General features: G+C 39.6%; 2 protein-coding genes across 3 annotated transcripts in view; one reads left to right on the top strand and one right to left on the bottom strand.

Moving 5' to 3' along the window:
• LOC124133274 (transportin-1-like) overlaps positions 1-3,460 on the bottom strand; it is a 37,666-nt gene extending 34,206 nt beyond the window's left edge. Inside the window, exons 1-3 of one of the 2 annotated variants that reach the window (XM_048400563.1) lie at positions 3,047-3,460; positions 1,811-1,886; positions 53-309 (exon numbers count right to left, since the gene is read on the bottom strand). In XM_048400563.1, the coding sequence (XP_048256520.1) occupies positions 53-309; positions 1,811-1,886; positions 3,047-3,145 (432 nt within the window). In that variant the 5' untranslated portion in view covers positions 3,146-3,460. The remainder of the gene's footprint in view (positions 1-52; positions 310-1,810; positions 1,887-3,046) is intronic. The other variant, XM_046497630.2, reaches the window with a different exon arrangement.
• Positions 3,461-3,682: 222 nt separating this feature from the next.
• On the top strand, positions 3,683-19,501 carry LOC124133273 (F-box/WD repeat-containing protein 9-like). The gene is made up of 9 exons (XM_046497629.2): positions 3,683-3,895; positions 5,476-5,724; positions 7,546-7,685; positions 8,666-8,794; positions 9,956-10,068; positions 13,024-13,258; positions 13,719-13,832; positions 15,947-16,105; positions 16,956-19,501. The coding sequence occupies exons 1-9, from the start codon at positions 3,871-3,873 to the stop codon at positions 17,031-17,033; spliced, it is 1,242 nt and encodes a 413-aa protein (XP_046353585.1). The 5' UTR covers positions 3,683-3,870; the 3' UTR covers positions 17,034-19,501.
• The last annotated feature ends 3,815 nt before the right edge of the window (positions 19,502-23,316 follow it).

Below are 23,316 nucleotides of genomic sequence, written 5' to 3'. Positions count from 1 at the left end.
AAAATTGACAAAGAGAACATATACTAAACATATGATATGAGAAAGCACATACCTCACAAACATTATAGTCTTCAGAATCCAAGCACTGGCAGAGTGTTGGTAACAAATCCTGCCAATTGCGCAGTTCCCCCTTGGCAACAATTGTTGTAACAAGAATTCCAATGGTGGCCCTTATGAGTGGGGAAGGGTCTCCAATACTGTTCAGGCATTCTTGCTTTATGAAGGATGTTACCTCTGGAGGAAACTTCTCAAAATGGGCACGAACATTGTTCTTCAAAATCAAACCACTCAAGGATCTCGTTGGATCATCTGAATGAAAAATAGTGACCATGATAAGTTGAAGAAGAGTCAAAGATTCTCAATAATGTTATAGCTCATATTGCATATTGGGTCAAACAACACAAAAACATGGTTGAGGGCTTCCACGAACTCCAGGGTCAAATTCAAATTTATACCGAACTCCATGTATCCCCTCGTCACGATATGGCTGAAATACTGCCGATGTGACGTAAAGCATAAACTCACTCACATGTATCCACAGGATCAAGGAGTGAGTGAGTTGGTCTTCACACCGCTTGGACAAGTATTCCAGTCATATCACTGCGTGTCAGCTTCAGGTGGGAGAAAAGCCCCAAGTGATACAGCTCCAAGATGCTTACCACTTTGGTGAAACCCATGAGCACAGATATGGTGCTCACAAACCGAGACACACAATGGGGGTGATTCTAGTTTCGAACCCACAATCTTACATTTCTTACGTGCCCAAGGACTCAACTCTGCACAGTGAATTGCGGACATGATCCAGGAAGTGCCACCATTTTCAATATGAAACATTATTTAAGTTTTAGAAATAACCCAACAATTAAATGACAAGCTGATAGAGTAGTGACAGAGTGAGTTATGCTGCTTTTGTCATCATTCCAGCCACATCAAAGTGAGGGATTCAATGTTTCGACTGCTAGACTACCCAACCACCTTGATGCTTGAAAAGGCAGGGGGTAATACAGATCAAAATACAGATCTGACATATGAGACTGAAACTCATAAAACAAGGAAGACAAATGTTCAGTAAACATACTAAACTAGAGCTTCTCCTATAGCATTTGCATCTTGGGACACCTTCATAACATTTAGATTCAAGGATTCCTTGACTTTCATGCTTAATACCAAATTCTGCCATTAGAACCATTTCTACTTAAGCATGAGTGATAAATAATCTGCCAGGTTACAAACTGGCATCAATGAGTTGGGTTCAACAGAGAATTGAATAGTAGTTCGGCTTGCCTGCTTCATGAGAAAAAGTAAATACTGATGCAGGTAATTTTGAAATGGGTAATCATGGGTATGGTGCCGACAGATAAAAAACATAACGTGAATCTTGACTTGAACACACTTAATGAAGATCCTGGCAAGCGGATTGACACTCGCTCATGGCAACCACTCACTCACAATTACAGTCTTATTAAATGAGTGAGTTGGGTATACTGTCTCTTTGAACAGTATTCCAGTAATATCACAGCGTGTCAACATGATGTGTCAGGGAAGCCGGAATTGATCAAGTGATGTTTACCACTTTTTTGAAACCCATGTGCTCAGATATGGTGTTTACAAACCTAGAAACATAATTGGGAAGAACCTGGATTCGAACCCATGATCATAGGTTTTTGGTGTAGTGAAGGGACAACACTCACAACAGCAAATTTTTATTGCCTTAGACAACTGGGCTACCAGTGCCACCTTAAGGTGTGGAGCAAAAAATATTTAAAAAGGATGGAGACAATATTTTATCAATCATGGCCAAATCACTCACCTTCAGATTTCAACTTGGTGAGAACAAAAATTAGGTAATTGTTGAAGTCTGGATACCTATTGAGCTCTTCCAATTTCTGCACACTGGTTAAGGTTTCACATTTCACTTTATCAGTATATCTCATGAACATTGCAACTAACATGACTAAAGCTCAACTTTCCTGAAAACTAGGATTTCCAAGTAAAAAAAGAAATACATGTACATGATCACTGTATTAATATTTTTATCTGTCATATTTTGATCCAGTGTCTTATTTCTATTTTCCCAGCATGTATCCATGGTACCTGCACAAATGTCAAAAGCAATAACTAGGTACTTCCTATTACTGGACAACATGTAAATTCAAAGTAATTAGTGTGGTAAACATGGTGTATCATGCAAAAACAGGACTATCAATATCAACAGTTAAGTGGTATAATTGAGTTTGAGATCGAGACTTGACCAAAGACATGAAATATAACATTATTCTTATGTTTCCCTTTCATTTTGAATTCAAAACTTCAGAAGAAAAAGTTTGTGTGAGGTATTCATCAGGTGGATGGGATAAACACAGATCAGCATACATATTATAATACATCTTTCATTTGTGTATTATACACTGATCTGCAGTTATCACCAACATGTTCAGTTCTTAGCAACTGAAAAATACATGTACTCAGAAGAGAATCTATTTACCATTCTGCCTCTTATAACACATGTAGTCTATCAACAAAGAGACTTAAGAGCCCAGCACTTGTCCCACCAACTTAAAATAGTATCCAATGGATAATCAGAAATTACTCAATTTGGGAAGGTTTTCCCATATACATTATCAGAATGGTCAGCCTTGTCGATCACTTAGTTTCAACTAATGACAAAGATCCCATGAGTTGACTGTAATGGTCATACAATCCCAATGTTTTTAATGCTGGATGTTTTCTGGTATCCTTTTAGAATTTTTCATGAGATGAGGTGTTCACTGTTCAGTAGATGCACAGAGAAATTATCAGTAGCATTGCCCTTCCAACTGTACATAGTGTGTCACCTTTCTTCAGCTAACAAACCACCGTTAATACAGTATTGCTGTTATCATGAGGATCGTTTGATTTGCCTGCTGTCACAATTATAACCGGCGCAAATGACGAAACACGTGTTAAAGTAGTTAAATCTACAACATGAAATTTGAACGCAGAGTCTTACACATAGACAATGTAAAATATCAAGGAAAATAAAAAGAAACGGGTGTTTAAAGGATACTTGTTGAACGGCGCGTTGCGTGGCTGTATCTGGAGACTGCGATTCTTTCAACAGCTGTAATATTTGCCGAAGACCACTCTCCTCCGGCTGCCACGCCATCTTGGATTATCCGAACGCGGCGGAGGGATATGAAATGAGCAAATAGATTCCGTCACACGGCAGTTATCTCCCTTTGAATGACTCTTGCAAAATCCAATAGCATAATGTTGCAGAAATGAAACGTAAGTTATTCGATCGTGATTTTCTGCGCGCACTGTCTGTCACAAGTAGATTGGCTTTTCTACTTAGTTCAGTTAGTGAAACTCCAGGAACGACAACACATACGTTTTATAAAGGAATATATAGTCCACAAACATTCCCTATTCATAGACTTATGAATATATTCCGCGCAGCAAATTTATGCCTAATTCACGAAATAAGACATACAATCATTGGATAGAATAATGAATTATCTCCCTTGGAATAATTTATTTATGAGCAAATATTTCGGTTGGTAACATTTCCCTCATTCATACCCACGTTTTCAACGAATTGTAATAAATACTTCCGTCGTTAAACGAAAGGTGTATAATTTTAATTCGATTTAATACGAACTATTGCGTTTGAGGGGCATTTCCGGTTGCCCTAAATTAACCAATGACATCAGATCTTACATTTACTGTCGGCGAGGATCTATAAGCTGTCATTCTTCAAAATAGATTTCGGTGATCTAAAGAGTTAACAATATTACTGAGTCATGACGCGTCAATGTGTTCAATCTATGTTATTTTAACAAGTTCCATTCTTTTGTCGAATGCTACAGAAAATAGTAACTGTTTGAGGAAATGAATTGCTGCTCGTCAATAAATGGTAAGAAAAACACCAGAATAAGTTGGCTTGTTGCCCAGAATTTTGGAATTTACATTTTCTACACTTTGGCGGGTGCATGTATTTTGAATTCTGTTTTTTTTTTAGTCTGCCCGGTTTGCCTTGCTCACCCCCGAAAAAAACAACCTTGATTTTAGCCAAAGATGTATTACTCTGAAAATAGATCTACTAAAATTGTGAAAATACTTGAAAGTAACTTTTATGAACAACCGTAAAACATCTCATTCACTTTTAAAAGACAACTTTCTCTTAACAAGAAGCCATCATCTAAGCAGAGACCATATACCGATATATGGTCTCTGATCTAAGTATTTGCAAAGGTCACAGTGAACATCATTTGTAAAGTTTGCCATATTTACCATTATGTATAATACATTTTTCCTACATGTATTTCTATTTCTCAGCATGCTCAGTGGGCTAGCACTATGAAATCTGCATTAGTACAAGAGAGCGTGCCTGACCAAGACCAAAGACATGAAATATAACATTATTTTTATTTTTCCCTTTCATTTTGAACTGAAAACTCAAGTAGAAAAAGTTCCTGTGAGGTATTCATCAGGTGGGAGGGATAAACACAGATCAGCATATAATATGCCAATCTAACCACAATACCCGAAACAATATACCCTGACTGAAACTAGTGCCATAAAGCTTGAAAAAGCTGCTTTCGGATTGGATAATGTTGGTCAAAGTTCATGAAAGGTTGTTCTGACATGACATGTAATGGAATGTCCTCAGATCTTCGTGGTAGTGAGAACTAAGATCTGATTTTAATGAGATTGCAAAATAGACTGTCTTGGGCTGCAGGTATTTTAAACACTGCCTAAAGGAATGAGGCATTTTTATGAACATGATGAAGGTACCTCGAGGCATTGGGCTTTCAGTTTTAAAGCTGTATAGCTTGAGGCTGCATCTTTATTACACACAGTTCTGTATGCATTATATTCTTCCATCGTCATGACTACATGTATACGTGTGCCTATGACATCCTTATTGGGAAGCTGCATGCAAAGGAGTCTTTGAGTCAGATTCACAAACAAGGCTATGTGGCCAAAATGAATTATGTTCATAATAAAAGAAGAAGTGCTTACTGTAGTTCTTTTGTTTATCGGGGGCACGGGTGGCCCAGTCGTCTAAGGCGCCGCGATTCGCAGTGCAGAGTTGCGTCCCTTGGTCGCGCCAGAAACCTATGATTGTGAGTTCAAATCTTGGGTTCGCCCCGATTATGTTTCTAGGTTTGTCAGCACCATACCCGTGCTCGTGGGTTTCACCAAAGTGGTAAACATCTGAGACCTGCGTCACTTTAGGCTTTCCTCCCACATTAAGGTGACACGCCCCGATATAACTGGAATACTGTTAAAAGTGGCGTTAAACTCACTCACTCACCCACCAGACTTTTGCTTTCATATGAGGCAGCTGAAAGACTTGCTTCTTTGCATTCTATATTATCAACCATTTGTATATATGGACCAGACTTGACAATTCACAGACGGCCATTATACAGCTGGTATATTGCTGACTGTGGTAAAGCATCCTTCTCTCACTTATTGTCTTCCATACAGTGCCAATGTATGGTGTAGTCGATGAGGAAACATCAATGGCAGCTACAGATGCTGATGATGGTGGCCTCAACCTGACCCTGGATCAGCTGCCTCCGGAGCTGCTCATCAGGATATGTGATTTCCTCGATGCTCGGGTCATTCACAAGTTGCAGCGCGTGTGCAGAGTCTTTGAAGAACTGTTGTCAGGAGACACCTATTTCAAAACAAGAGTCAGTCGACGATGGCCAAAGAAGTACCCTGCCGTTCCAGGTAGATCCGGCATATCATTTCTCACAATCAATTTGTTTAGTCTGCAACTTTGGCAAATAGTCCAAAGCTTGAGTCAGTAACATTGTATTCGGTCTTGTAATGTGAGTTGCTTGAGTCAGTAACATTGTATTCGGTCTTGTAATGTGAGTAATGTGAGTTGCTTGAGTCAGTAACATTGTATTCGGTCTTGTAATGTGAGTAATGTGAGTTGCTTGAGTCAGTAACATTGTATTCGGTCTTGTAATGTGAGTAATGTGAGTTGCTTGAGTCAGTAACATTGTATTCGGTCTTGTAATGTGAGTAATGTGAGTTGCTTGAGTCAGTAACATTGTATTCGGTCTTGTAATGTGAGTAATGTGAGTTGCTTGAGTCAGTAACATTGTATTCGGTCTTGTAATGTGAGTAATGTGAGTTGGTACAGCTGATGAAAATGTACTGAAAATGATGCCAAGAATTAAGCTTAGTCAAATAGACTCAAAAGCGTTGGCAATGACAATGGTTTGTTGCAGGCATTATTAATAGGAAAGAACTGTGCTGTCACCTTCATTTAAGTTTAGCATTTACTTGTATACCAGAACTTGTTCACTGTCGGTGACCAGGTATTGCAAACATTGCCAGGATTGTCAATGGCTATTTGTTAGTTGACAAACATTGTTTTTTAGAAATCAAATAAGAAATGTGGAACTGTCAGGACTAGATAATACAATGCCTGATATTAGTGCTGAATATACAGAGCTCCAGATAACTTGTTGAGCATTTGAGTTTTTACTCGAAGGTTTCTGTTTTTATTGGTGTTGATTACAACATGAAGTTCCAAACAATCTTGATTCTTGATTCTTTATTCTTTCTTACTCTTGTGTCTCAACTATCATGTACAAACATTAGATTAACTGTAACAAATAGAAAGGATTTCATTGAGTATATGGCTTTTGAATTTCCTAAATTTACACATTAACTTCATAATACAGCAGTATTATACTAGGTTGGGCTTGTTTACTTTACAAAGGCATGAACATTTAACAATAAGGTGTACAACACAAACCTGGACATTGCACTAAGTGCATAATAGTCCAATAAAATGTACAGAAATAATGCCTTAACTGCACTAAATAAACAGGAAGCTTACTATTTCATATACCTTTCATAACTTTAGGCCATGAGAATATTTATGAACAAAGTTGAAGTCTAGGGTGTATTTCCATGAGCCAAGTCTAAACCAGCAACAAACCCTCAATTATGAAGAATTAAGATACTGTGTATGGTAGAAATTAAGAAGATGCATTTATAAACAAATTCCTATTTATGAATTTTCAAATGAGTTATTACATTTTTCATTGGGTGACCAATATTTTTTCACTCATCCATTCATCACTCTATTGGTTTTTTCCCAAAATGAGTAAACATTTTAAGATTTAAAAAAATAATGTTTTAGATGTATCTAAGCGTTCTAACTATAGGCTTGTACTCTGTACCCAAGTTAATTGAAAGTAATTGGGTTTCTAATATTTTGGGGAGTATTTTACGCAAATACGCAGCTTATCTGTAGCTCTGATATAGAATCCCTTGATGATGATAAATAATGAATGAGGAATGATTATGATTGACAAACAAACATGATGTTTCCTAATCATTTTGATAATTTTGAATACATAAGTTTGTCAGCATGATGATGTTCTTGTACTTGTGATTCTATTTGTTTTCATCGTTACTTCTGATGCTTCCATTTTGTATGCACAAGAGGTTAAGATATTGCAGAAATAACACTTAAATGGCTTTTTGACAGCAATTCATCAGTTTGATGCAATATTTGCTGTCCATCAGTTGACAACTTGGACTGGCAAGAGGCCTGTGCAGAAAGGGAGGAAACTCATGCCGCATGGACGAATCAGGAAGCTCACCTGGAACATTTCACCTATAATGACTATATGTTTGCTGCTGTTGATACTGTCCACCTGATGAAGGTGAGCTAACTCGTTACTGGAAAACTATTGCATCCTATTTATACAAATGTAAATTCAGAATGGTTGCAAATAATTTACAGTTCAAATCCTGGGCAATCTCAAAAAGTTTGTTTGTTGTTTAGCGCCTCACTCAGCAATATTCCAGCTATATTACGGCAGTCTAATAATAATCAAGTCTTGACCAGAAAATCCAGTTATTTAGATCATAAGCATCAATCCATGCAATTGATACAATGATACGCATCAACCAAGTCAGCCAGCCTGATCACCTGATCATGTTAGTCGCCTACGACAAGCAAGGTCGCCTTTTACGGCAAGCTTAGGTTGCTGAAGACCTTTTCCATCTCGGATCCTCATGGGAGTATGGATGTTTAATACATTACAATTTATCAAAATGTAGTTTGCTTGACACATATAACTGAAATTTCTATTCTTGTCATTCATATACCCAATGTTTAGTTTGTCAGTGGTTGATTGGTTTTACTCTAACATTGAAATACGCAACTCTAACAGGCTTACGGTTTCTCAACGTGCACCGATATGATATCAGTAAGATTCAGTGATGAGCGCCACATGTCGTTAGTCTCAGATGCTTGTGCCAAGTGGACCTATTGAATATCAAAGAAGAGGGTAAGTACATAGATGAGCCTTCTTATGGTGTCAGGGGGCACGGGTGGCCCAGTCGTCTAAGGCGCCGCCATTCGCTGTGCAGAGTTGCGTCCCTTGGGCACGCCAGAAACCTATGATTGTGGGTTCGAATCCCGGTTCGCCCCGATTATGTTTCTAGGTTTGTCAGCACCATACCCGTGCTCGTGGGTTTCACCGAAGTGGTAAACGTCTTAGACCTGCATCACTTCGGGCTTTCCTCCCACATTAAGCTGACACGCCGCGATATAACTGGAATACTGTTAAAAGCGGCGTTAAACCCAACTCACTCACTCACTCACTCTTATGGTGTCTTTACTTCATCATATTCATAGGATGGACAGATTCTGGCTGCTGGATCACGAGATCGCTACTTGACCATCCTTGACCTTGCCAAGTATGACTCCACAAAGGAAGACTCCAAGAAGGACATGGAAATTTTCAGTGACAACAAGGTCCACAAGGTAACAATGGGCGTAGAACATTCATGTGTGCGTGAGGTTTCTGGTCGGCACTGGGCAAGCAGCTTGGTCACATGTCAAGTTCGCATTCAGCCTTCTTAGAACATCTTTAGTCAAACCATATATTAAAACATGATGGCTGTTAGCAAGCCTGTAAACAAGCGCCTCACAGAGGAGCTCTCTATATACTGGGAGGAAAACAAAGGTAGCAAGCGCTGCGACAGAGTATGGACTCTACACAACTAAGGGAGGTAACTCTAAATTATGAGAGATCAAAGTCATTACCAGAAGATGATATTTTTTCAAGTGCCTCCATCAAATTGCTGCCACTTCCAATCAGTCACTAACTAACAATATATTTATTGTCACATAACAGATGATGTGGATAACAGTTCTGCAGGAGGGACTTATGAAGGTTTTCTAGGCGTGTACATATTTGGGATTTTTTACAAAACTCTTTGTAATGCATTTCATTTAGGTACAAAAGACTCTATCTCAGTTTTATTTTTATCACCAGTTAAATGCAAGTTGCCATTGCAAAATATTATCATTAACCTGACTTATCTGTGGGACTGAAACACCTCAAAATGCTCATATAAACCCCTGACCATATTGGGTGCGCTTCTTGAGCACTGATGTTTATGAATCTTGAAGCTAGACATGATAGAGTAATCCTCATTGGAAAATACTTCCACTGTTTATCTGAACTCATTGAATACCAAAGTATTCAAATGTCACACATTTTCGTTCGTGTCAGATGCGACATTGATACACAGGTTAATCCTCCCTTGCCTGAACTTGACCCTTGACCCTTGACCCAAGGTGGTATGATGCACCAGATCTTCAGATGGAATATTGCGGAGTGCGGTTTTAAACAAATGAACAAAACAGTGGAACCTGACGTTGGTCATGGTGTCAACTACTGGTCTCTCTGACCAAGACATTTTAATTTAGCTGGAAATTTGCAACATCACAAATAAAGACACAAACATTGATTAAACGGTCCAATCCTTCATTCTTGATGGTATTTTAGGAACCTCCATTTTAGTTGACCTCCCCTATATCAATCCTGCCAACATTTCAGAATGTTCTGCATATTGACCCAGTCTGTAATCCGATTGGTTAGATTGAATGAAGTAAACAACTGTTGGATGTTGTGCACAGGGATGGATCTGGTCCATGGATTCGCAGGACAACATCCTGGCCACAGGATCCTGGGATACCTTCATCCGACTGTGGGACCTGCAGGCCGGGGTAGCGCCAGCCGATGTGTTCAAGTAAGCCTGAATCTGACACGATTGTAATACCAGATAATAATGAGAATTTAGTTCCTTGAAACTCTAGACTTGTTCCCATTTCTACCTGCGACAGACCAAGCAGAGGATCTGGGCACCAGTCTGTACTGAAACTTGTTCTCAATGAAATCAAAATGTGGTTATGAATGTCAGATTGACCCCACACTCAGGTGCAGTGATGACTTAGCATGTAACTCTGGGTAGGAGAGTCAGATCGACCCACACTCAGGTGCAGTGATGACTTAGCATGTAACTCTGGGTAAGAGAGTCAGATCGACCCACACTCAGGTGCAGTGATGACTTAGCATGTAACTCTGGGTAGGAGAGTCAGATCGACCCCACACTCAGGTGCATTGATGACTTAGCATGTAACTCAGGGTAGGAGAGTCAGATTGACCCACACTCAGGTGCGGTGATGACTTAGCATGTAACTCAGGGTAGGAGAGTCAGATCGACCCCACCCTCAGGTGCAGTGATGACTTAGCATGTAACTCTTGGTAGGAGAGTCAGATAGACCCACCCTCAGGTGCAGTGATGACTTAGCATGTAACTCTGGGTAGGAGAGTCAGATTGACCCACACTCAGGTGCAGTGATGACTTAGCATGTAACTCTTGGTGGGAGAGTCAGATCGACCCACACTCAGGTGCAGTGATGACTTAGCATGTAACTCTGGGTAGGAGAGTCAGATCGATCCACACTCAGGTGCAGTGATGACTTAGCATGTAACTCTGGGTAGGACAGTCAGATCGACCGACACTCAGGTGCAGTGATGACTTAGCATGTAACTCTGGGTAGGAGAGTCAGATTGACCCCACCCTCAGGTGCAGTGATGACTTCGCATGTAACTCTGGGTAGGAGAGTCAGATTGACCCCACCCTCAGGTGCAGTGATGACTTAGCATGTAACTCTGGGTAGGTGAGTCAGATCGACCCCACACTCAGGTGCAGTGATGACTTAGCATGTAACTCTGGTAGGAGAGTCAGATCGACCCACACTCAGGTGCAGTGATGACTTCGCATGTAACTCAGTGTAGGAGAGTCAGATTGACCCCACCCTCAGGTGCAGTGATGACTTAGCATGTAACTCAGGGTAGGAGAGTCAGATTGACCCACACTCAGGTGCGGTGATGACTTAGCATGTAACTCAGGGTAGGAGAGTCAGATCGACCCCACCCTCAGGTGCAGTGATGACTTAGCATGTAACTCTTGGTAGGAGAGTCAGATAGACCCACCCTCAGGTGCAGTGATGACTTAGCATGTAACTCTGGGTAGGAGAGTCAGATTGACCCACACTCAGGTGCAGTGATGACTTAGCATGTAACTCTTGGTGGGAGAGTCAGATCGACCCACACTCAGGTGCAGTGATGACTTAGCATGTAACTCTGGGTAGGTGAGTCAGATTGATCCACACTCAGGTGCAGTGATGACTTAGCATGTAACTCTGGGTAGGAGAGTCAGATCGACCGACACTCAGGTGCAGTGATGACTTAGCATGTAACTCTGGGTAGGAGAGTCAGATTGACCCCACCCTCAGGTGCAGTGATGACTTCGCATGTAACTCTGGGTAGGAGAGTCAGATTGACCCACACTCAGGTGCAGTGATGACTTAGCATGTAACTCTGGGTAGGAGAGTCAGATTGACCCCACCCTCAGGTGCAGTGATGACTTAGCATGTAACTCTGGGTAGGAGAGTCAGATTGACCCACCCTCAGGTGGAGTGATGACTTAGCATGTTAACTCTGGGTAGGAGAGTCAGATCGACCCACCCTCAGGTGCAGTGATGACTTAGCATGTAACTCTCGGTAGGAGAGTCAGATTGACCCACCCTCAGTTGCAGTGATGACTTAGCATGTAACTCTGGGTAGGAGAGTCAGATTGACCCACCCTCAGTTGCAGTGATGACTTAGCATGTAACTCTGGGTAGGAGAGTCAGATTGACCCCACCCTCAGTTGCAGTGATGACTTAGCATGTAACTCTGGGTAGGAGAGTCAGATTGACCCACACTCAGGTGCAGTGATGACTTAGCATGTAACTCTGGGTAGGAGAGTCAGATTGACCCACCCTCAGTTGCAGTGATGACTTAGCATGTAACTCTGGGTAGGAGAGTCAGATTGACCCACACTCAGGTGCAGTGATGACTTAGCATGTAACTCTGGGTAGGAGAGTCAGATTGACCCCACCCTCTTGCCGACACAAATTGATTTTTGAACACACTCAGTACCCCTAAAGTTTACTTACCATACTATATCACTAATCCCTGATACGTGTAATTTGTCCTGCTTTCTTGGTCTTGCCGTCATCAAACTGTGTGTACTTCAAGGTTATGTGCACACGTTCCTGTTACATTTTACAGCAATGTGTTGTTAACTTATGTGACACTGGCAGCAGACCAGCCTATGTTTCAACTTTGATCAATTTTAGGGATGAGGGTGCAGCCTGGTTTGTTTGGTGACACTTGGTTTTCTTGTCAATGGACACCTGGTGGTGCAAGCTAATCAAGTTCCTTATGATGTTACATCAAGCTCTGCTGGGCAGTGTTAAACGAGAAAAGAGTCCTTGAAAAATAATTAAAAAGTGATTGAATTTAGAGTCCAAAGATCTGTTTGAACCCTGAATAAGTACAATACATGTTTCGCGTTTGGCTGCTTTCATGAAGTTGGCTTTCTGTGATGAAGACTATATGCACTATGTTTTTGGCTTAACGTCAACACAGCATCCTATGGGAACACTTCAATAAACATCAAAACAGCTGCATGGAGTAATTTGCCCTATGCATCATTTGTTTTCTTGTCTTAAATTTTTGTTTTGCATAGTTGCATCCCTCCGATTCAATCTGATTATATTTCTAGTTTTGTCAGCACCATACCAATGCTCTTGGGTTTCACCAAAGTGGTTGCTATGACATAGATTTTTTCAAATATTCTCTCCATCATCAGATGCAAAACAGCAGTTCTTGATCTGCACCTAGAACACGATCTTATCATTGCGGCGGGCTACGACAAGAATCTGCACCTGATTGACCGTCGTAGTGGCACCATCACCAAGAAAACATATCACAGAAAACCGGTGTTGTGTGTTGCTGTGGACGACCAGTTCATCATCACAGGAAGTGAAGACAAAACAATCTGCATTTATGACCGGAGAGCAGATAAGAATTACAAGAGACTAGAGGTACAATGTCCAGCTGTGTCTGAATTTGAACATGTAATCCTTATTCACTGGGATTGAAATGTTTTTTGTCAACTGTGATTCAGGCCCTTGGGGTGTTTTGGCATGTCCTTTGAAATTTAAGTGTGCCATCAATAAGATTATTTTTACTCACTGGCCATTGTAGTCAACATGGAATTGGTAGTTAATCAACCCTAACAGCTTCCATTTACAGCTGTTATGAAATGTTTGGCTGCTAAGTTGACCCATTGGAGTTGACTGACAAATGAAACTGTCATGACAGTCATTCCTTGCTTGTTAACATAACTATCAGTCCGTTACCCGTCACTCCGTTCATGGTTGTAGGCCACCTAGCACTGTGGAGAGTTGTGTCCAGTGGCAGGGATAGTATAAGTCAGGGAATGGGACTTCTCTGTAAGGAGCTTGTGTATTCATTAAGGGAGACAACTTCCTCTCCTTTCAGCTGGACACCTACCCTCTTGACATGAGCTATGGCAACAACCAACTGTGGTACGGAGACAAGCAAGGATTTCTACATCTCATGGATACTGCAAATGGTGCTTTTGATCTTGTTGAGGTAAACACAAAACTTCCTGGGCTGAGAGGAGGCACGGGTGGCCCAGAAGCTGTAATTTGACTGAGCTTGATAACCTGTTGATAAAACTGTAATTTTTCTTAGCTTGATAACCTGATAAAATTGTAATTTTTCTTAGCTTGATAACCTGTTGAAACTGTAATTTTACTGGCTGAGCTTGATAACCTGTTGATGAAGCTGTAATGTGACTGAGCTTGAGAACCTGTGAGGGGGCACTGGTGGTTCAGTCGTCAGGCGCCGCGATTCACTGTGCAGAGTTGCGTCCCTTGGGCATGCCAGAAACCTATGATTGTGGGTTCGAATCCCGGTTCGCCCCTATTATGTTTCTAGGTTTGTCAGCACCATAACCGTGCTCAGGGGTTTCACTGAAATGGTAAACGTCTGAGACCTGCATCACTTCGGGCTTTCCTCCCACATTAAGCTGACAACCCGTGATATAACTGGAATACTGTTAAAAGCGGCGTTAATCCCATCTCACTCACACTCCTGGGCTGAAACAGTACAGCAAGCATTGTTATCATGAGCGATTGTTTTCTGATTTGGACAATAGCGAACATGGGGGTGGTTGTTTTCTTTGTCTTATATTCATGTTATTCTGAGGTAATGTTTTTTAGTTTTATGGCTAATGGATATTTGCAAAACAGTTTATAGGGGTTATCTAACTAATTATTTTTATGTGTGTTGCAATATTATTTTGTTTCATTTGGCATGGACATGTGTAGGGCTGTTGGGTTTGTAGGATAATATACTTTCTAATACGGTACTTGTCAAAGTGCAGTATTAGCATATGATATCAGATTTGCAGATAATTAAACTTTTTGAAACAATAGGTGGTCATGTATATCATGTAATGGTGAAGGGCTTTCTGCATTAATTGTAGCTACAACCTCCTTAGTAATAAATTAAACTGAAGAGGTGGTCAAACAGATAGCATAGCATTGGTATGGACTGTTATGTATGATTTAGGATTTCATTTTACAAGTTGCTGACCCAAGATTGACTGCTGTATTGTAATGTCTGTTTGTTCCTTGTTGAGCACTGTAGAGGACAAGTATAGTGTGTCCGTTCCTTGTTGAACACTCTTGTATACAACTGTATTGTGTTCGTTCCTTGTTGAAAAACAATCATGTACAAGTATATTGTGTTGGTTACATGTTGAGCACTGTTGAGTACAAGTAAAGTGTATTGGTTCCATGTTGAGCACTGTAGAGTACAAGTATATTGTGTTGGTTCCATGTTGAGCACTATAGAGTACAAGTATAGTGTGTTGGTTCCATGTTGAGCACTGTAGAGTACAAGTATAGTGTGTTGGTTCCATGTTGAGCACTGTAGAGTACAAGTATAGTGTGTTGGTTCCATGTTGAGCACTGTAGAGTACAAGTATATTGTGTTGGTTCCATGTTGAGCACTGTAGAGTACAAGTATAGTGTGTTGGTTCCTTGTTGAGCACTGTAGAGTACATGTATATTGTGTTGGTTCCATGTTGAGCACTGTAGAGTACAAGTATATTGTGTTGGTCCCATGTTGAGCACTGTAGAGTACAAGTATATTGTGTTGGTTCCATGTTGAGCACTGTAGAGTACAAGTATATTGTGTTGGTTCCATGTTGAGCACTGTAGAGTACAAGTATAGTGTGTTGGTCCCATGTTGAGCACTGTAGAGTACAAGTATAGTGTGTTGGTTCCATGTTGAGCACTGTAGAGTACAAGTATAGTGTGTTGGTTCCTTGTTGAGCACTGTAGAGTACAAGTATATTGTGTTGGTTCCATGTTGAGCACTGTAGAGTACAAGTATAGTGTGTTGGTTCCATGTTGAGCACTGTAGAGTACAAGTATAGTGTGTTGGTTCCTTGTTGAGCACTGTAGAGTACAAGTATATTGTGTTGGTTCCATGTTGAGCACTGTAGAGTACAAGTATAGTGTGTTGGTTCCATGTTGAGCACTGTAGAGTACAAGTATATTGTGTTGGTTCCATGTTGAGCACTGTAGAGTACATGTATATTGTGTTGGTTCCATGTTGAACACTGTAGAGTACAAGTATAGTGTGTTGGTTCCATGTTGAGCACTGTAGAGTATAAGTTACTGTGTTGGTTCCAGAAATATGATGTGGGACACAAGGGGAAGCTGACCGGGGTCGTCCACACCCTCGGCGCGGTTTACACAAGCTCCACGGACCACACAATCAAAGTGCTGGAACCCAGTCGCAACCCCGGAGTCATAGCGACCCTCACCAGTCATCTTGATGGAGTAACAGGGGTAGGAGTCTGACTTCTCACATCTTTCAACCAAGGTTTTGGAGAATCAGGCCATGTGTTCATTCTAGAGTGAGGCATTGGATCTCTTTCAATTGCTCTGTAGGAAGCCATGTGTTCATTCTAGAGTGAGGCATTGCATCTCTTTCTTTGCGCTGTAGGAAGCCATGTGTTGTACCAGGGAGTGTGGTTTCAAATTCAAGTGCAAATATCATGCATTGCTGCAGAAACAGCTTGGGCAACACGCCAGAATGTTAAATTGGAAATTATTGCAAATGGCAATCCTTTTCTTTTCATGAGGATTCTTATTCAGAGTAGACCGCTTCCCTCCATGGGGATTCTTGGCAGCAATGGGATCCGAGTACCTGGTCCTGGTCCTGGTCCTGACCATGATGCCATACATGAGCTATCTCTAATAGTTCAGACCATATCCGTGCTTGTGGGTTTCACCGAACTGGTAAACGTCCGAGACCTCCATTACTTCGGGCTTTTCTCCCACATAAATCTGACACGCCGCGATACAACTGGAATACTGTTTAAAGCGGAGTTAGTTAAACCAAACTCACTCACTCGCTTCAGGACAACCACATAAAAAAAATGAGAAAAGAAATTTTGGAATTGTATTTACACAGACACATACATGTAGCATATTGACATGCAATATGTTAATATTAGTAGCATGTTATTTGTAAACAACCATTGAGTGTTTTTTAGTTACTAAGGGATGTAACTCTTGCTAGACTCTGACAAGGCTGAAGCATCGTTTATAAAAGTTTCTATACAGGTATGCTGTGTCCGTGATGACTTGTGACATTATGGTACAGGTTTATATTTTGAGTTCTTGCTTGTTTCAGATTTCCTACCAGAATGGTGTTCTTGCTAGTGCTGGTTGTGACATTTCAGTTGGTATATGGAGACCCAGACAACACTAAGCGGCAGGACCACCCACCCAGGACCGTCTTCCTCGGGTGTTGTGAAACCATGCAAAACTTCAATATCTTATATAAACAAAAATCTTAATTGCTTAATTTTAAGGGTAGGGGAGTTAACAGGTCTGGAAGTTTTCCGTCCAACTAGATCATCTTTTTAGTAAAAGTCTGCTGTAATCTTAATATTTTTACTCTGAAAAATGAATAGCATCACTGTGTGATAGGTGAAGTTTAAGGTGTCTGTGTAGGGTTATGTTTCAAAACGTTGTTCACCTGACAAAACTTTTGAACTCCTCACATGATGGAAACAACTTATGTTGTTCTGACCAAACACATTTGCATGTGTTTGCCTTCATGTTGAATCATTGTTTAAGATTATTTATCTCCACTAAGTCGCCAATTCAAGTTCTACCTTTACACAAAATCCATCTTTGAACACACGCAATACTTTTAAAGTTTATTTACAATGCTACAACACTAATCCCTGTGTTACGTGAAATTTGTCCTGCTTTCTTAGGCGTGATGTCATCAATGTGTGGTTACTTCAAGGTTATGTGCACACGTTCCTATTATATTTTACAGCAACGTGTCAATAATTTATGTGACACGGGCAGCAGACCAGCCTATGTTTCAACTTTGATAAAGTTATGGGACGGGGGTGCAACCTGGTTTGGTTGGTGCAACTAGGTTTTGTTTGGTGCAACCTGGTTTGTCTGGTGCAACTAGGTTTTCATGTCAAAATCCACATGGTAGAAGTTAGATCAAGTTCCTTAAATCGAGCCCTGTGATGTTACACGATGTTCAGATACTGACAACTCGTTCCATGTGAAGAGTAAAGTAGGTAGCTCTCATCGCAACACATGACCCAAAAGACCCGTGTTGGTCTCTCTGTGTAGAGTTCTGTCATCCAAGTTGTCTTGGATGAAGAGATGGGACAGATACTGATGTTTATGTAACATCTATATTTATTATATACCAGCTTTGATCTTATTTCAGGGGTATTGTATGTGATCTGTATCCAGTGTATATTGCTGTGGCCATAATATAATGTGTACCTTTTTTATAAGCATTTAAAATCAAATGTTCTCGTCGGGGCATCCCAAGGGTACCTGTGATAGTCTTTAATGAAATATTTTTACACTGTTTTTTAAGTTGGAAAGCTGACAAATCCCATCACACGATTGGTCAGATGTTCACCAACTTTTGTGTCAACTTGATGTGTGTATCTTTGTTGCAAATACAAGGTGTCTGGGGCGCTGCAATTCCCACTTCAAATTGTGGCCGGCCCTCAGTGCCGAAATACTATAATCGTGGGTTAAAGTGCCAGATGTTGGCTGAATCTAATCCAACGCTTGTTATCACTATGTACCTGTGATCTAAACTCACTCACTCACTCACTCACTGTTACAAATACAAGAACAGGACATGAGAAGTGGTGTTGTGTGTAAACATGGTAACTGCTGTATTAACCAATGATCTGACTAGAGAATTATTTAGGAAGAATAGATTTAATATTTCTTGATGATAATTTCAAATCTCCAGCATACATGTTCAGTTTTAAATTATATATTATTTCTGACGTCCAACAATATACCTAAAGAACACAAAAGGACTATCTCCTAATCGCAGTGTAGATATGTAGAGCAATACTCAGTCAAATAGAATTATAAGCCTGAACAGTGCTAATTAAAAAACCAGATTCTTTAAATGATGGTAGTGATCTGTAGATGTTTTTGTTTAATTAATCCTAATGGATCATGTGGTCAGGGTCAGTGACTAGGTAGATTGCATGTCATTTTACACAATGGTGTAGATCGTTGCTCATAATTTGAATCACTTGAATTAATCTATATTTGATTATTTCAGACTGTCGTCATATAGCTTGAATATTAATGAGGGCTGTGTTGAAAAACAAACAAATATACAAACAATATTATTTATCCTTGTAGCGCAAAATCCAGGAGAAGACAAACATTCCAAACGGTGTAGCTAGCAACTTATCAAAAATACAAACGAACTCAACCCCTGACCACTAGTTTTCTTGAGAAAGTAAGTCTGTAAACTGAGTAATTATAAAAAAAAAAGTCCTCAATGTTTTGTTCTGTTCTTGTGGGGCCTCATTGAACAAAACCATCATAGTACTAAGATCAGGTCATCGGTTACAACTGTAGATTCTGAGTACATTTTCCATAGCTTTGAAATAATTGGCTGTCAAATTGACAGATATTGAACCACAAAAACCATCTGTAACCTAGCTCCAGTTAGGTCCTGTATTTGTCCAGGTGCAATGGTTTTGTTAAAGCTTACTCCATATAGTGAAAGTGTGATGCTTCAAATAATTGCCCTTCTCATTACAAGAAATGTGGCAAAGTATTCAGAAGTTCCTGATGTTTTGTTTTCTGTTGATTGTTGACATGTTACATCACTGTATATGCTGCCATTTTCTTTGAGAATAAAAAAACTAGTTTTCATAACTGTAGTCATGTATTCACTTTTGACATAAACATTATGTGTGTTTTAGATTTGTGGGGATTTTTATTTGGAACTGACAGTTCTCACCAGAGGTTTCAAATAATAAGATGGCAGCACATTTTACACTTGATAACTGCAAAATCTGATAACATTATGGCCGTAAAAGGTGACTCTGCTTGTCGTAAAAGGCGACTAACGGATCGGGTGGTCAGACTCGCTGACTTGGTTGATGCATGTCATCGATCCCAATTGTGTTGATCGATGCTCATGATGTCAATCACTGGATTGTCTGGTCCAGACTTGATTATTTACAGACCGCCGCGATATAGCTGGAATATTGCTGAGTGCGGCGTTAAACAACAGAGCAAGCAAGATAACATTATGTTTACTGATTTTGTATAAGCAATACGTTATTGGTAACTATACTCAGCAAAAAAAAAAAAAGGAATGTGATCCTCGTAGGTTCTCTAATAATTTTTGAAAGTCCATACACCATTTGAAAATATGGATTTATGGATTATTTCTCTCGAAGTATATCTATATTAAAATGTCCTGCAATTACAGTGTACATATTCATATCAACTGTGTTTCCTATTGATTGATCAATAAGTTCCCAATACGCTTCACTCTTATAAACATTACCAATTAAATAATCATGAATTTTGCACTAACACGTACCCATATCGCCTCTCGACCAACTTTAAGAAGCTGATCCATATATTTGACATACATATTATCTCTAACGTAAATGCACGTCGCTATATAAGTGCAATAATCTTGGACGCGACGTTAAACCCAATTTCACCTCACCTCACCTCTAACGTAAATAACTACGCCACGGCCTAGAGTTGACTTGTCATTCCAAAATGGAACCTGGAAACAAGGAATAATTATGTCGCTGTCGTGTATACACGTGTGTAACCATGTTTCAGATATGCAAATTACATCATAATGTCTAAGTTCAACTTCAAGGATATCTAGTTTGTCTTTAATACTACGAACGTTTAGATGAATAGTATTTGAATCTGTGCCCATTAAGGGTCCGGGGTTAAGATGAACATATCCACGGCAGAGGAGCAGTATTGAAAGGAAAATTGAAACTGATGAATTATATAAGCAGAGAGACTTACAAAAATATATGAAAATTTTCTGTTTTGATTTGTGTTTGGTAAAGGGTTACTTATGAAACAAGCTGATGGTCAAAGGGTATATAAAAGAAAGAATACTTTTGAAGTAACATTAAACACCACATGAAGAATAATTCACATGGTTCTTAAAACAGCCAAAGTTTATTCAAAATGTTTATAGTCATGTTGCATTTGAACCTTGTAACTTGATAAATGATACATTAGGTAACAGAAAAGACAATTAAAAATATACAGAAAGGCAGAAAATAAGAAAGGGGTTTTAAATTGTTTCTTTGTTGTGGATGCGGTCATTTGCTATTAATTGAAGTACCACTGAAAACTGGAAAAGCAGTTGAAGCCTGGCATCCGACAATGGTGTAAATTCATAAAGATACTAGGAAAACGCGAAAAGAAAGATGTGATGGTTGTGTAATCACGCACGCACGAATACGGTGTTAGCGTTGGGCGTCTCAACGTGCGTGATTCCCATGCACCCTTTCGAGTTGAGTTGATTGGTTCAACTGTATCATATGGCCCTGTGACGCAGAAGTAGCATTATGCAGATGTCTGTTTCAATGAATGCTCGTTCCACCCGTGACGAACAGGTCTGGTTGTTGATGAAATATAGTGATAGCTAAATAGACAGATTGTCTTTAAATGTAATCCAGTTATGTATGACTGTTTAATAATCTCATAACAGCTTTGACTGGAGTAGGTCCAATAGTTTTTCAGATATTGTAGTAAACGTCGGTACCTTAAATTACCTTCCAGACTTATATTTACGAACCTTGGATATCCTTTGATATACCAAATATATAAAATTGTATATTTTTGGATATATGAAATATACGAAAGTGTGTATTTTGAATATATTGGAATTTTCCCTTGTGTGAGGGAGGCATTTGGTCATCACTGTACTAGATGACTGAATATGAACCATTTTACACTTTCAAACCTTGTTCCTTTTGTGATCACAATGCAGGTCCTGCAACATGAACTTTCTTCCAGATGGACGGCACGTGGTAAACCGGGTGGTGTATTTGTAGCAGTACACACTTGGTAGGGAGGAAGTCACATGGAGCACAGCCCTTTACTTTAATAAGTGGTTTTAGCAACACTTGCGTTGCTCATCATTGTCAGTTTGCGGGTGGAAATGTAACGATTTAGGATTTAACATACCTCACCATTGTTAGTGGCAATATGTTATCCCCCTTAACAAATAATAAATCACTTGAATAAAACTCTCTTTATGAATTATCATTTGAAGACTTTGAAAATGAACATAATTGTTTTAAAAATGCTGGGCGTGTAAAATAAAATTACTGAGAAAATGAAAAGTCCATATTTTAGGAACAAGGTTTTGTGGTTTTTGTTTGTTTGTTCTTTAACGCCGCACTCAGCAATATTCCAGCTACACGACGGTGGTCTGTAAATAATCGAGTCTTGACCAGCTTTCAATCGTTTTGTTCCTCTAAGGAAAATAAATTCCATGCTATCTCTTGGACGATTACACATTCGAGCTAACGCGTTTCAATTCGGGGCTGGTCAGTAGACGTCGGACTCTGACCAAGCTTCCCCTTGTCTTCAATTTGATTGTTTGTTTGTTTGTTGTTTAACGCGTGCTCAGCAACTTTCCAGCTATATGACAGTGGTCTGTAAATAATGGAGTCAGGACCAGACAATCCAGTAATTGACACCATGAGCATCGATCCACGCAATTGGGAAACGATGACATGCATCACCCAAGTCACGAGTCTGACCACCTGATCCCGTTAGTCGCCTATTACAAGCATTGTCGCCTATGACAGTACGTGTTGCTGAAGACGTATTCTACCCCAGATCTTCACGAGTCCCTTGTCTTTGAGCTTCTTTTTGTGCCCTCTGAGAAACTGATAAAATGTTCATTTGATCTTGGATTTGAAACTTTTTTACTCTGTATTGGACATGATGTCTGCTCGCGAGATAAGACTGACAAAGTCTCAATCAATTAGGCTTAAGTTGGACTAGATAAAACAGAAACCATCATCATAAAACCATTTTGTAATACTATTGACCTATTTCAAGTCGTAAAACATAAAACACAGGTTCGAATCAGTTCTAAAATCACTATAATTTTAAAACAAAACTTAATATGTATTTTTGGAAATGCAGTTTCGGGGCAAAATGGGGCCCCGATACTATTTTGTCATTTTTACGGTCAAGGGAAAAACTTTCTCCACAGGTTTAGATCGAGATAGTTTTTTAAATATGCTTTATATTTACTAAATTAAAATGACAGATGTACCTGATCCTAGTAAAGTTTAAATTTGCTTAGTGAAGCAGATTTCATATATTAAAAGCACTCCTACAATTAATTCCTACAATATCTAAATGGATATATCAAATGGGTTGTTTTCGATTTTCACAGCTGAACTTAAATATTACAACTGCAGTCAACTTCGTTAAAAAAAACACATATCACAGATGTCACGTAAATGACAGAAATCATTATTTTATACTGAACTGAAAAAGAAATGTCACTTCATGAAATTACTTGTGAAAGTTTCCCATTAAAATATCAATGCCTTCGGGAGGTATCTCGTTTTTAACTTTAGTCTGTATCAAAATATAATGTTAGCGGCCAAAAAGTGCCACAATTATAGTCCAGTGTATTGATGATTTTATAGTGCTAGCCCACTGACATACCA

The sequence above is a fragment of the Haliotis rufescens genome, unplaced genomic scaffold (genome assembly GCF_023055435.1).
Source record: "Haliotis rufescens isolate VD_foot unplaced genomic scaffold, xgHalRufe1.0.p SCAF_2, whole genome shotgun sequence".
NCBI classification, from domain to species: domain Eukaryota; kingdom Metazoa; phylum Mollusca; class Gastropoda; order Lepetellida; family Haliotidae; genus Haliotis; species Haliotis rufescens.
The sequence above is the reverse complement of the archived record's forward strand: the minus strand, read 5'-3'. Positions and strand labels throughout refer to the sequence as shown.

Bases quoted from the DNA above. Each gene is read 5' to 3' on its own strand.
- LOC124133273 (XM_046497629.2), top strand. From the start codon at position 3,871: ATGAATTGCTGCTCGTCAATAAATG. The intron at 10,069-13,023 runs GTAAGCCTGAAT...CTCCATCATCAG, and splicing joins GCGCCAGCCGATGTGTTCAA to ATGCAAAACAGCAGTTCTTG. The intron at 16,106-16,955 runs GTAGGAGTCTGA...TGCTTGTTTCAG, and splicing joins ATCTTGATGGAGTAACAGGG to ATTTCCTACCAGAATGGTGT.